The sequence below is a fragment of the Lacerta agilis genome, chromosome 3 (assembly GCF_009819535.1).
Source record: "Lacerta agilis isolate rLacAgi1 chromosome 3, rLacAgi1.pri, whole genome shotgun sequence".
Taxonomy (NCBI): domain Eukaryota; kingdom Metazoa; phylum Chordata; class Lepidosauria; order Squamata; family Lacertidae; genus Lacerta; species Lacerta agilis.
Genome location: NC_046314.1, coordinates 23,479,606 through 23,494,450, shown reverse-complemented (window position 1 = coordinate 23,494,450; position 14,845 = coordinate 23,479,606). Strand labels below are relative to the sequence as shown.

At 40.7% G+C, this 14,845-nt stretch overlaps 1 protein-coding gene across 3 annotated transcripts in view; it reads right to left on the bottom strand.

Annotated features, from left to right (window-relative positions):
• SNTG2 (syntrophin gamma 2) overlaps positions 1-14,845 on the bottom strand; it is a 200,811-nt gene that overhangs the window by 96,944 nt on the left and 89,022 nt on the right. For 2 of the 3 annotated variants that reach the window (XM_033143019.1, XM_033143020.1), the window contains exons 3-6: positions 13,787-13,843; positions 13,622-13,679; positions 1,609-1,652; positions 1,466-1,507 (exon numbers count right to left, since the gene is read on the bottom strand). In XM_033143019.1, coding sequence (XP_032998910.1) covers positions 1,466-1,507; positions 1,609-1,652; positions 13,622-13,679; positions 13,787-13,843 — 201 coding nt within the window. The remainder of the gene's footprint in view (positions 1-1,465; positions 1,508-1,608; positions 1,653-13,621; positions 13,680-13,786; positions 13,844-14,845) is intronic. The other variant, XM_033143021.1, reaches the window with a different exon arrangement.

Genomic DNA, 14,845 nt, shown 5'->3' with positions numbered 1-14,845 from the left:
CCCCTTAACCTTCTCTTCTCCAGGCTAAACATACCCAGCTCCCTAAGCCATTCCTCATAAGGCTTCGTTTCCAGGCCTTTGACCATTTTGGTTGCCCTCCTCTGGACACGTTCCAGCTTGTCAGTATCCTTCTTGAACTGTGGTGCCCAGAACTGGACACAGTATTCCAGGTGAGGTCTGACCAGAGCAGAATATAGTGGTACTATTACCTCCCTTGATCTAGACGCTATACTCCTATTGACGCAGCCCAGAATTGCATTGACTTTTTTAGCTGCTGCATCACACTGTTGACTCATGTCAAGTTTGTGGTCTACCAAGACTCCTAGATCCTTTTCACATGTGCTCCTCAGAAGCCAGAAAAGGGGGGAAAAAACAAAACATGAAAAAACAGAAAAGGAAAAGAAACATGCGGTGATTTAAGCAATTATTTGTATGATTAGTTCTGATCATGTTTTTTTATTACACGTTTCTTAGGAGTTACAGCTTCCCTGCTCCTTTTTTGTGTAAGTGTGGCAACTGAATGGCATTAATGGGAGTGTCTTCCTCACTCTTTACCTAATTTCCATGATGGAGGGGTGGGGGAGTAGGGGTCTCACATGTGAACAGAATAGCCAGCACAAATATATATACATGTATACGGGCTACATCCATGTGAAGAAATATGCTAACAGCTCAGGAACACAATACCTCAAGGACCGCCTCTTTCCATGTGAATCTACCCAGACCCTGAGATCACCTTCTGAGGGCCTTCTTCATGTGCCTCCTCCACAAGAGGTCCAGAGGGTGGCAACACGAGAATGGGCTTTTTCTGCAGTGGCTCCTCATCTGCGGAATGCTCTCCCCAGGGAGGTTCTCCTGGCCCTTCATTATACACCTTTAGGCACCAGGCAAAAATGTTCTTCTTTTGCCAGGTCTTTGGTTGATTTGATTGACATCCTAGGCCCTTTTAAAATGTGTTGAGCGTATGCATGTTATTGGGTTACTGTTGTTTTTTCTTTTGATTATGTGCTTTGTGGTTTTATACAGTGGTACCTCTGGTTACGAACTCAATTCTTTCTGGAGATCCGTTCTTAACCTGAAACCCTTCATAACCTGAGGTACCACTTTAGCTAATAGGGCTCCTGTTGCCACCGTGCCGCTGGTGTGCGATTTCTGTTCTCATCCTGAGGTAAAGTTCTTAACCCGAGGTGCTACTTCCAGGTTAGCGGAGTCTGTAACCCGAAGTGTTTGTAACCTGAGGTGTTTGTAACCCGAGGTACCACTGTATTCTGATTTTACCCTGTGAACCACCCTGAGACCTACGGGTATAGGGTGGTATATAGCTTCAATTAAATAAAGAAATGACTGTGTAACTTTTAAAAAGTGCACTGAGAACTGTACACTGGCAACACAGCAACATTAACATCCTAAGTAACAACGTACAGGAAAACAGTGGTAAAGAAGCAATCTAAGGTGCAGAACTTACCACTTCTTCATGGGTAGCACCTTCTACGTTTATGCCATTAACCTAAAAATGTCACAAAATGGTTATTTGAAACATCGGATTAATATCAGAATGTTATACAAGCATGAAAATAGTAGCATACTTTTGAAGCAGAGTAAACTGACCTGTATTACAGCATCTCCTATAAATAACATTCCTGACTGGTCCGCTGCAGAGTTATTTGAAGAAAAGAAAAACCACACATTAATTGAGAGACTTACAATAAGGACATGTTTTCTTGCAGCAGTTTGTCTTAAGCAGGGTTATTGTACGAGTCACTTCTACAACTGCCTCTCTTGTAAAAATGCCAGCAGCATAGCAATCACCCGGCAGAGCTAAATAGATTGGTAGCAATTCTAAGGAAATTAAGAGGGCTGATTTCCAGTCACAAAAGATTATTTAATATGGAACACAAATGTCGCTTCCCACTAATGATGGATTTCATTAAATTATGGAGGAAATATAATTCACATTTTTCATTAGCTTTGGTAGGACAGTAAAATAGGAATTCTGCCTCCCTTGTTCTTTCCTCCTGAAAAGATGTGCAGAGGCTGCTTTAATCAAGGAGGTTGCACAAAGAATTTAATAAAGCAATTTAGTGTGAACTTTGAATCCACTTCACTGAATAGAGTAACCCGATGTATTATTTCAACCAGTAATTTGCGAAGTTTCTGCAACATGAAATTAATGTGAATGTCACCTTGCCAGCTGCATGCATAACTAAAGCAGCATACAATCTCTCTTATTCTAAGAAACACGTTTTTTAAAGCCTTGTCTCACATCATAGCACTGTTGTTTTTCACTCATCTTTTCAATGGCTTCCTAGAACGTTGCTCTAATTAGAAAAAGGAAATAGTTGAAAACGGCATAAATAAAGGTCTATGGTCTAGTTCAGAGATGTGCTGCTGCCCTCAGTTTTCCTACAAGTGAACAATGATGGTTCACTCTGGACTGACTCCCTCCTCCTTTCAAAAATCTGAATGTTCATGTAATTACCAACACCCTCTACGTCTCCAAGCCTTCTTCCTGGCACCTCCTGCTGTAATGGCTGTCACAGCGGCAGCAGACATGGTAGGCGGGATCTCTCTCTCTCTCTCTCTCTCTCTCTCTCTCTCTCTCTCTCTCTCCCCCCCCCCTTTCTCCATGCCTCTTCCTGTCACTAGGATCAAATGCTGCCATGGCAACGTTCAAGTCACCAGAAACCCCAATGAAATCTGATTTCCATACTAACATCAGGGGCCCTTGGGAAACTGCAGGCCCACAACTCCAGAAACCCAATGTGTTTCCTCCTAGGAAATTTGGTGCTCTGGGGAACTTAACAGATCCGGGGCTCTAAGCTTGTGAGACTCTTTCAAGTGTCAAGCAGAAGTGGGAAGAAAATAAGTCCCCATTCAGACTTACCACCAACAGAGTGGAAGTTGTTTCCTGGTAGTATCTTACCATTCTGCTTTGTTAAATATGCGAATATAGAAATCATATGGGAGGAGGACCCCGCTGCATGATTTATTTCCTGTGAACCAGCATTTGGTCTCCTTCCCAGCAGGTGATAGGTAGATGAAAGGATTGACACAGATAGCTCTAGAAGTGTATTTATGCAAATTAATGAGGAAGAGTCTATGAATGGCTGCTAAGCATGATGACTATACTGTCTCCAGGAACAGAGGCACAATGCATCTGAATACCAGTTGCCAGGCATCCACAGTCAGAGAGGGCTACTGTCCCCATTTCCTATTTGTGGACTTCTCAGAAAGGTATCTGTTTGGCCACTGTGTGAAACAAGATGCTGGACTAGATAGTCCTGTGCTCTTTCTTACGTTTTGATGATGGCAATACCCCATCCCCACAACTGGAACAAAGCACTGAAGTCATCTGAGAATTACTACAACCAGCAGTGGTGTAGCATGGGTTGCCAGCACCCGGAGCAAAACGAGTATCCTCAGCACCACTGATACACTGTATCAAAGGAGCAAGAGTTCAGCAACCTACCCAAGTGACAGCCATGGCACCCCATGAGCATCGAACATGGCAGAGAGTGGGACAGGAGATGGGTCAGGAATCAATATCTTTTTAAAGCCCGTCCAGAGGGTGCCCTAGCAAAAGGCCATCAGCCAAATCTGCTGCTTAATCTACCCACGTGAACATTGGGAGATTTTCTGTGTGAGGCGGAGGGTGTACTATTTACTTACTTACTTACTTACTTACTTACTCACCCACCCACTCATTCTATGCTATTTTTTTTCCTTTTGAAATTTTGCCACCCCTAAGGATTTTGCGCTCAGGGCAAACTGCCCTTATGGCCCTGCCCACGCTATGCCACTGGCAACCAGGCTGAAGCATCCAAAAAGCATGAGCTAGGTATACCACTCAAATCTCATGGCTGAGAGCATGTCCCACTTTCTCTATTTTTAACAAAATTCTCTACTTTACAGAATGTGCCAGTGTGAAGGCATTGATGTTGCTTTATAATGGCAAAATAATCATTCTCTTACAGGAATTTTCCTAAGCCCAGGATGTATTCCATGGTGTATGAGAAGAACTTGGGGGAGAAAAAAAATCCCTTATTTAAGAAGTACGTGACCATGCATTGATGAGTTGTTCCTTTTCTTCTGAGGAAAACAAGTACGTTCTGTACAGTTTGATTGGCAGGAGTTTGTGATTAGCTCCCACTACAAAAAAAAAAAAAAGATTGCTACATAATGGTGCTTTTATTCTGATTTTCTATATCAAGAAAAGTGAGACATGGAATAAAGTGGCCTAGAAATATGGTTTTCTGAAAGTTTGAAAAATGGCTCAGATACATACTAGAGGGCTGAAATTATGGTTATTTCTGTTATTGGGTAAACAAAAGCACAACACAAAAAAACTGTAACCCAAACAACATGAGTAAGGCTTTTTTATCTTTTTAAAAATTGTCTTTCACAGCAAAATGAATATAACTGAGTGTCCTGCAGTAAAGTCCAAGCTGCCTTTTCATAGATTGTACCCTAGGAAAGAACAGTTATCACTCTTTTGTGCTAAAAGTGTGCTATTAGGAATACAGAGGCTTTTCAAACTGAATCAAAACATCATTCAAAAACTGTATGTCTACCACACTGAAAGAATACAGAATGTTCCTAAAGTCTAATATAGTCCACTTGGTAAGGTTATATTTTTCTCTCATTTTGTTTCACACTGCTATATTTTAAAGCATGGCAATATGCTTAGTACTTCAGTTCTACTGCATTCCAAGAAATTACTATATGTAGGCATGACAGATGGTAAAGAAAACAAACTCTGATCAACAGCGCAAAAAGAAAGCAGTATGAGAATTTTGGAAATGTTATGAGTAAACTCTAGTGTGCGCTTACCAGAATTTGCTCTTTTCTTTTGCTTTTGGAATACCGTTTGCATAGACATTGTACATTAAGTTGGTCCATCTAATGCAGTACTCTCAACTTGACAGGCAGTGGTCATGCACTGGTCTTTTCCCTTCAGCATTGCTCTTCTGGCAAACCATGGCTTAGCTCACAGCAGTTCAGTGGCAGGAAGACCAGAGCAAAGTGGCCAAAATCTCCTCTCCAGGAGTCTGGATGCTTGTGCTAAGTCATGGTTTGGCTTAGGGTTATGTGCAAAGTAGTTCAACAAGGAAACAACTCCCCTGTATTTATACGAAGTTCTTGCAATACTTCAGCAACCAATTCTCAAAGACCGGAGCCGAGCCGTATTTCAGCCAGAAGATATAACCAAAGGTCAAGCACCTCTGTTCACACAGAGTGCAAACAAGACTGAGTGTATGGGGCGGCGGCGCTTGTTTAATTTCACTGCACACAGGTGGTGTAGTGACAATAAAGGTTTATTTATTATTATTTATTCCAATTTTATTATTATTAATTATTATTATATTATATATTATATACAGTATATATTTATTATGATATTATTATTAATTATTAATTATTATTTGATCCCAATTTTTCAACGGGCAAAAATCAGACACTGCTAATAGCTGGATCCTATGCAGGTGTGCATAAACTCATTGATTTCAATAAATGCACTTACCTCAGCATAGGATCAGGCCTTAAGTCTTTTCCCCACTGAAGGAGGAGGAGGAGGAGGAGGAGGAGGAGGAGGAGGAGGAGGAGGAGGAGTTTGGACTTGATACCCTGCCTTTCACTCCCCTTAAGGAGTCTCAAAGAGGCTAACAATCTCCTTTCCCTTCCCCACAACAAACACTTTGTGAGATGAGTGAGGCTGAGAGACTGCAGAGAAGTGTGACTAGCCCAAGGTCACCCAGCAGCTGCATGTGGAGGAGCGGAGACGTGAACCCGGTTCACCAGATTACGAGTTCACTGCTCTTAACCGCTACACCATGCTTAAGTCTTTTCCCTTCAAAGCGCTTAACTTTGGCTGGTAGAGTTGGGATTGCATTGTCCAAAATGGCCCACGGAATAGCTTCTACCATTGAGATCAGCATGCCAACAATGGTTCATCCCAATGCTGCCATCCTTGCAGCTTGTGACTGTTATAAACATACAAGTTGATTTACTTCAGTATGACTCAATGTGCAGAACCATGTAAGGCTCGTCTTAGTCTTAAAAGCCACCTTGCAATCACTAGAGCTTAGAAGTCTGAACCTTAAGATCTACAACTGGAACACAGATCCAACTCTCTTATGGTTACCTATTGCTTGTTCATTGTACCTGCTGCAGCTCAGAAGCAACAATCGAACAGTACTTCTGCAGCACAGGTACATGGTCACCCACCCCCACCCCCCAAATCCACTACATGAGCAATACACAGCCATTCCCAAATACCTAACATGGCATCTCATCCAGATTTTGACTTTTTAAGTTAGACTAAAAACTAAAGTTTGCCTGCCAGGAAGACAGAGCTGTTTCTGCTGCTGAAGCTATCATGGATTAATAGGATGATGCTTCTCCTGTGATTTCTTGCTACCTCTGGATAATGGAAAAACTCATGCTGCCAATCTGATCATTTTATCTTAAACGTATTTTATCTTGTAGCTGCATTCTGTTTTTCCTCCCAGATGGCACATCAATCAAAACACAGCTCCATAGACTTTATTTACCGCATCATGGTTATTATATTGGTATGGTGCTCAAACATAAGCTTGCTATAGTGGCGATAAAGAAACAATAGTATGAATTTGCAATACCCGCAATATTAACTTAAAACAGCACTGAAGGGGAAAGTGGGGAAAGGATTACAGTTTTAAGTCTTTCAACTTAATAAACTTTGACAACACCAAAGTGTGAAATGAAGCTCATAAATGATTTAGAGGCTCCTGGAACAATACACAGTTTATTACACATAGATTCCTCTCTTCCTTTGGGAAAGCTCAGAGCGGTTTATATGCTGTTCTTCCATCCTGCCACTAGCCAGGCTAAGACCTGCTAAGTTATTCTGTAACAGCATAACGTACCCTAAGGCGATGACATATAAATTACAAAGTTCTACTTTCTTCATAAGTAGATCTGTATTTAACAAACAGCAGCCTTGCACGCATCCCGTATTCTTTCATTGCTTACAAAATGCATGATGCAATAGATAAACACCAAGAACTAAAATGGAGAGTGCCTATTAATACCATTTTTGTAAAGCCACACTCCATGCTAAGAACACTCATGTGTTATACTGCTTCTCTTTTAAAGTGGCACAAAGATTTATCTCAAGAGGAGCTGCTGGCAGCAACAGTCAAGACATGACTCCATAAATTCTACGCAAAATGTAAAGCTTTTTAGAATTCTCCTAAGTCAAACTATGGTTTTATGCTACTTTTGCTTTACAAGAAAAAAAAAGTCAACTCTATTTTTTATTTTTTTTACTATAATAATTCAAGGAAGTGGACCTTTTATTTATTTATTTTTTTAAAAGTTTCTTACTTCCATTACTTCAACGAAGTACTAAATCCACTACTTTGGGGAAAGAAAGAAAAACCTCATCTCAAGCAACTAAAATGCATTCTAATATCTGAGAACAGGGAGGTTAGTACCAACATGGACATGATTAATACGAGAGGTAAAAGGCTTACTGAACTGAATAATGTGGCACTGAATCCACGGAAGTAATGAATATTTAAAATTTTATAAGGAAATAAAAGAGAGGCAGACTGGCGTCTTCAGTCTTTTTCTATTCAAAGGATGGTACCGGAGGCCGACCAGAGATCTTATTATTTCTTGTTTCAAGACAGTGGGAAGGAGATACGCGAAAACAAAAAGGGCAGAACTGAATGTGCACAGGTAATGGAAGGGATGTTTCCTACACAGCTTAAGATGAAATGAAGAAAAACATGGTTTATTATTAACGGGTACTATCAGCTCATTAATTTTCCTGCAGTTATTTCTGTGGCTCCACTTTCTGCCCTTGATATTTTAGATGCAAAATTGTTTCTAATCACACGCATCTTTCATGTGGCACACAAAGGAAAAAAACAACAACACCTTTTCCTTGTGCGATAAAATGTAATCTTAACATCTGATTTGTAAAGTAGAGCTGCCACAAGTTTATTGGGAAGAGGGAATTTTGTTTGCCCCAGTGCGTTTTATCAGGGCTTTCCGATTCGTGGTTGTGACATGCCAAAAATGGCTTGGTCCACATTGTGGGGATCCACAATCCTGAAGACTTGGCAGAGTGTTTCCAGCTTAGAAGCCCACCTGTTGAGAATTTCCCATGTGAACTGTTAAAAAGGCTATCTTCTTTCATTAGATAGGATTTCATAAGATAGTGGAGGCCAGCTGTTTTTGGAATACAACTCCCACCATCCCTAGCTAGCAAGACCAGTGGTCAGGGATGATGGGAATTGTATTCCCAAAACAGCTGAGGCCCAAGTTTGGCCACCACTGTCATAAGAGAAATGCACTGGGCCAAATGGACATTAGCAGTTGCCAAGTTTATAAACTCCACCCTCAAATATCAGATGATGCCTGCTTGTCTTTTATGTTATGGATACATATGTAAGTTGACCCCAAATATCTTTGTTGGAAACAGTATGAATAACCCATTAACTCCGCTCTTTGAAGTTGTATCCTTTAACATTACAAATAACCCATTATCCTAGCTGGGGCCTGTATTCCCTTTCTCTTCCAATTATTGATCAGGTAACTACCCCCTTGAATCTAACCCTCACCTTCACAGGTGCTACCCCACAGGATAGCAACATGCCATGATGTCCGGACACAGGCAAACAGGGTATGTTCATTCTCGTAGTGCTACACCATGCATAAATGAATTTTAAAATGTTTAAAATTAACAAATGTATTTCAAATTTAAAGCGGTCATCATTCATTGACTTACTCTGATCACGGAATCCCACAAAGACCAGGACCACAGTGAGTAAATAAGAATTTAGCACTAGTGTTTCATGAGTGTGACACCCCCCTCCCCAGATTAAATTGAATATATCAGTTTTTATATCTATCTATCATCTATCTATCTATCTATCTATCTATCATCTATCATCTATCATCTATCTATCTGTTTTGGCATTCAGTAGAAACTGCTCTGCTAAAAGCCAGCATGTTCAATTGATTCCTAGGGTGTGTGTGTGGGGGGGTGCCCATTGCAACAAACAGCCTCTGGCATAGTTTAGTGAACTATATTCACCACTCAGTTTCAACAGAAATAATTTCGTATTGTTTTTGCTGCTTGGCTGACTCCACGTGCCGTATCAGATAAGGGCACAGTAGAACTGCAAAGGTTTAGAACGTTGCAAGCCTGCAACTTCTACAGAAATTGGAAAGTGGGCAAAGGAGCAAAATATCACAATGGTGTCAACATTCTGTGACTGCGTGGCTTGGAAAAGAATTTCTGCAGCCCGTCCAATAGTTGTGTGCATGTGTGTACACATACATAACTAGGAAAATGAAACAACCAGGCTTTAGCCACATAAAAAGTTGCCTTCAACATGTTGCGATGACTTTCCCCTTCCATTTTCAGGGTTGGTTTGGGTAGGCTATCCAGACACCTCCAGTTTCTTTTTTAAAACAACTTTTCTCTAGAACACACGGTTTCATTTTAGCTGCTCCATTATTACATTTTGCTGTCAGCTTACAGTATAAGCATTCTTCTTCTTTCTTTTCCACCTAGCTCATTTACCGAGGGGGTGAAACACATTCATTTTTCCCTCCCTCACATGCTATTTTTATGCCATGTACAAGACAGTAACTCTGTGGGGGTTGTATTAAAAGAATGCTTTTGTTCACTTAGGTTTCACATTCATTTTTATTTTAATATTTGTGAAAAGGGGGCATGTTGCGAGCAAATCAGCATTTAAAGTTCATGTTGAACCTTTATTTGTGTTTGGGTTAATTTATATTTATGTTATCTTGTACTACTTTTATTCTGTTAATCTTTTGTTTTGTGATGGTTTAATGTCCAAATGAATCTAAACAGGAACCCTGTATTAAAAGCAAAACGAAATATTTAGTGAATCTACATACCCTTCAACATTTTGGGACCGAAAACTGGGATGTGCATCTTCCTGGCTGTGCTCTCGTGAGAGTCACATCAACTGCATGAGAGCACAGAACCCACATATTTCAGTGATCTCACATGTTTGGGGGCTCTGCGATTTCTCGCATTTTTGGGTGCTGTGTTGAGATCATTGCACCCAAAAATGGGATTTCATCAAGGCAGTTCAGGGGTATGGAATGGGAGAAACTGTGGTGATTTCTTCCCCCCCACCCCACCCCACTTCCATTTCCTGTGCTTTTTTGAAATGTGGATTGCTGAACTGGGCAACTTCTTCAAACCTAGACAAAACAAAGTGGGAACAGAGGAAAAACCTACAGAGTACTTCTATGGAGAAACTGAAGAGCACAGTGGGAAACCTGTGAGCCTCCATATTGTTGTTGGACTACAATTCCCATCATCCCAGACACTAGCCAAGCATCTGGGCCTGGTGGGAGATGGAGGAGTGATGGATTTCCTATCCCTGCTACAGAAGATAGGAGTTCTGCTAATCAAGGGGCTGCTCTCCTGAACCCTTCAACAGTCTTGTACAGTGGTACCTCGGGTTACATACACTTCAGGTTAAGAACTCCGCTAACCCAGAAATAACGCTTCAGGTTAAGAACTTTGCTTCAGGATTAGAACAGAAATTGTGCTCTGGTGGTGCAGCGGCAGCAGGAGGTCCCATTACCTAAAGTGGTGCTTCAGGTTAAGAACAGTTTCAGGTTAAGAATGGACCTCCGGAACGAATTAAGTACTTAACCAGAGGTGCCACTGTATAGGGCAGGCAGCTTCCTACTTTCCCAAAGGACTCTTCTCTCCAAGCTGCATAAGTTCTATGTAGTTTTAAAAGTGTGGTGCCAGATTTTTCCTCCATGCTGGATTTTGCTACCTGTGGTTTCTGAGAATGCACAATAAGAACTGCTGATTGAAGCAACTGTGCTAAGTGTACCCTTAGTCACAGACATAATTTGCAAATAGAAACAAGATGTTTTAAAAGGGCACAGAACACAGAAATAGTCAGTTTAAGTGCTGGCGAGCTTTGATAAGCATCTCTCAAGCTCCTTATGGAAAATCGGGTTGAACAAAATAAAATAATACTGGACACACCGAAAAAGGGAGGTAGCAAGAGTAGGAAACTAGTTTCAGAAGTTGCAAAACATGGTGGTGTGGAGAGAAATTTCCAGATGACAGCACATGTTCAAATTGGCATTTAATTGTCAATTAACCAATCTATATACTGCTTTACGAGGTGGAACTGGCCTTTCAAGGCAATGTACAAAATTTAATGCAACACAATCATTACCATAATTCAGCTAAAACCACATTGCAGCACCATAAAACTTAAGAAGATCACAAGAACCTGCTAGATCAGAGCAATTCCCATCTAGTCCAGCATCCTGCTTCTAGTGGCCAAGCAGATGTGCATGGGAAGCCCACAAGAAGGACATAGTTAATTGGGATTGGTGCCTGTCTTTGATGTACAAAGCAACATCACCTTCAGTGAATCCTCCCCTGTCCATCCTGTAGCGTCGGTCTCTAGATGTAATGATGTCTCACTGTTTTTCTCCATTCCACTAGGTTTCCATTGCACCCAGCATATCTATGCTCTCCTTTAATACATTAAGCCAAGAGTTTGCCTGAGGTGTCTGAGGCAAAATGGGAAGCTGCCGCCGTATGCATGCGCTGTGCACTGCCTGCCCCTTTGCCACCCCTGCCAAAGACTCACTTACCAAGGTTGCAAGGATGTGGGTTTTTGGTGAGATATTGTGAGAGCCCCACGTTTTGTGGGGTTCTTGTGAGATCTGGCCAAAACCCACCCGGAAGACATTGCAGCGGCGGGGTGGAGCATGCCTGCAGGAAGGGGCCCCTTGGATTCTGCCACCTAAGGCTGCCTCGGTCTGCCTCATGAACAGGCCTCCTAGCAACTTCATATGGTCTGGAACCCTGTTCAATTCTTATTGCAAGTAGCTCATGAGAAGGGTTTGACTTGCAGAGAACTAGCAGTCACCAGAGCAGAGAACTGGCAAACTGATGCAGCACCAGAGATCAGGTAGAGCTGGTACACCAATGCAACACCGGGGGATCGGGGTGTGTGTGTGTGTGTGTGTGTCAGGTATAGCCCTTCTTTAACCTGAAAACATGAGTACCCTAGACACAAGTGAGCATGAGCACAGTTTATGGTCAAGTACAAAATATGGTCCTTTATCACAGTATACATAAGGCATATACTGTAGTCCAGGCATAGGCAAACTCAGCCCTCTAGATGTTTTGGGACTACAACTCCCATGATCCCACCTTACAGGACCAGTGGTCAGGGATGATGGGAATTGTTGCCCCAGAACACCCGGAGGGCCGAGTTTGCCTATGCTTAGGAAAAGTAATTAATTCTGTTTTCAAATTCTTAAAAAATAAGACAGTTGCATTACAACCGCAAGAAAATTTAAGCTGCTTAGAAAATGGGGGGTGGGGAGAAGCAAAGATTATCCTAGACAGTACTGTATAGCTTTACTGAGAAGTGTCCCCACCCCCACCATAGCATGGACGTCAATGCATCATATTATTTTGTCAGTGTAATGTATTCACTTTAAGTAACATTTATTTCTTTTACAGGAGTGTTCTCACAAGACTATGTTCCTCTCTAAACAGACAACTTCACAATAGTAGGCTCATTGGGATTTTTTTTTAAATATAAAAAACTTGTATGTAGGTATAGTCAAGTACCCATGTCTAATGCTGATACCCTGAAGCATTGCTTGAATTTCATTTCTAACGTATCTCTTTCAAGGTCTGTGCCTCATTGCTGTGTATGCTCTGGTTATCCCAGTTTCCAAACTATTGGAAGTTTACCATAATATTTTCCCTAATTCTTTTCTATATAGGTATGGACTAATAGTAAATAATAACTCCTTTCGAAGATTGCTAACAACTGTTTCTTAACATTATTCCACACACACCTAAATGGAGTTGAGGTTCATGTAGGAATATACAAACACACCAAGAGCGAAAATTCTCTCTGAAAATTGCTCAGATTTCTACTTTGTCATGACTGCACATTTTTGGAAGCTGAAGTAGCATGCAGAGATATAAAGCATGGCCACCGAATCTCCAGAGAATCCCCTGAGATGTACCACTGTGACTCACAATGAATTTCATTTGCGCTTGAGGTGTGAATTCTCTTTAAAAATAAATGGCGAGTGTGTTTGGAGAGGGAGTAGAATGCCTGAAACAGTGATGCTAATAGTCACAAACACCGCAAGCAGGGGAAGTGGAGCTGGGATCACCCAATGACAGCAATGGGGTAGTTATAGGATGTTGCTCTTGCATAGTTTCTTATACAATTGGGACCCTCTGTCCAGTCTGTCCAAACTTGGAAAGGCGCTTTCTAATAGTGTATGATGCCTGACAATGCCAGTGTTGACAGAAAACAGCAAAGTTACAGGCAGAAGACCAAGTATCCCATTGAAATCAAGAGAAAAACAAAGATTGGTAAACTAATAAAGGATCAAAAACAAAATGAATGCAATTCAAATGAATGAAAATGAAGCAAACCAAAATTTTAAATTTAGGTTGAATATAAAAACAGGACATTTTTCCTCCTCCACATTGAATTTGCACCCGTGAATCCATATTTAATTACTGCATTTCATACAAAAAAATCTCCCATCTGCAAGTACGCATTTGCTTTACCTGCTTGGTCTTTAAATATTTTTGATATGACGACAGGCACTTTGTGCTCAGCACCACCCTGAAAGACATAAGTGACAAGAAGATATGTTTTAGCTGCTCATTGCCTTCACTTTTTTGCACTACGTATAAAAAAAGAGAACAGGAAAAAAAAAGAATTATGCATACCTTTATACTTAAGCCCAAGCCACCAACTGGTTGTCTACGAAGTTTAACAGTTCTGTGCTTTAAAAAATGGTAGAAAAAATAAATTTAGGTGAAAATACAATATTAGATGCATGCATATCGAATTTGTGCTATTTCACCTACTCTCTCTTCTCATATTCAGCATAATTATTCTAGAAAGCTGAAAGACTACATTCCATAAAATAATATGGTATTTAATTCATACCATTATCACTAGCACAAAAGAAGGGCTTTTTTCATCATTTACTGAAGGGGAAAATTAAATCCTTTGCACCAGTTTATACCTTGAGTTTCACAATCTTCTATGGCAAATGCAATCCAGATATATGCACACAGGACTTTCATGATTTTCGACCAGTTGCTCAGACTATTCCACTGTTCACAGATATGAACAGAAGCTTGTGCCGTTGGAGCCACTGGCCGCAGAGAACTATACTTGTCAACTCCTATTGAATTTTATGTGGTTTACTCACTTGAACAGCAATCCTATACACACACTGAACTCAAATAGGCTTACTTCTGAGTAAACTTGCAGAGGACCACACTGTAAGCACAATATGTCAAGTCTCATTAAAGGAATGGGTGCAACAATATCAATGTTTGATTGGTCTGATAAGCTTTTATTTAAAATTTTCTTGTTTGCCCTTGTCAAATCTCTGAAAGTTTAAAAATAGAGAGCATTGCTTCTGGTGCATGTTTGCACGCAAGTTTGTATTCTTTGCTGATATCAGTTATACCCTTGATTTCCATTTTTTGTTTTCAAATCCATCTCTTTCCATATCCAGCTGACTTTCCTGCAGTGAGCTACCCCGCTCATATTAATCTATTTCTGATGGTTATTTCTTCAATACTTTTTTTTTTTTAAAGCAAGTACGTGAGATAAAATCTTTATGGACATCTTCTGTAGCAATCTATCTCACGTTTAATAGCACCTTGCATTTTTGACATTTTATTCATGCTCACTTTTCTCGGTACTTGACATAATAATGGGACACGAAGAGCTTCGTTTTATCTATTGACAGTAAATGTATAGTAATGCAG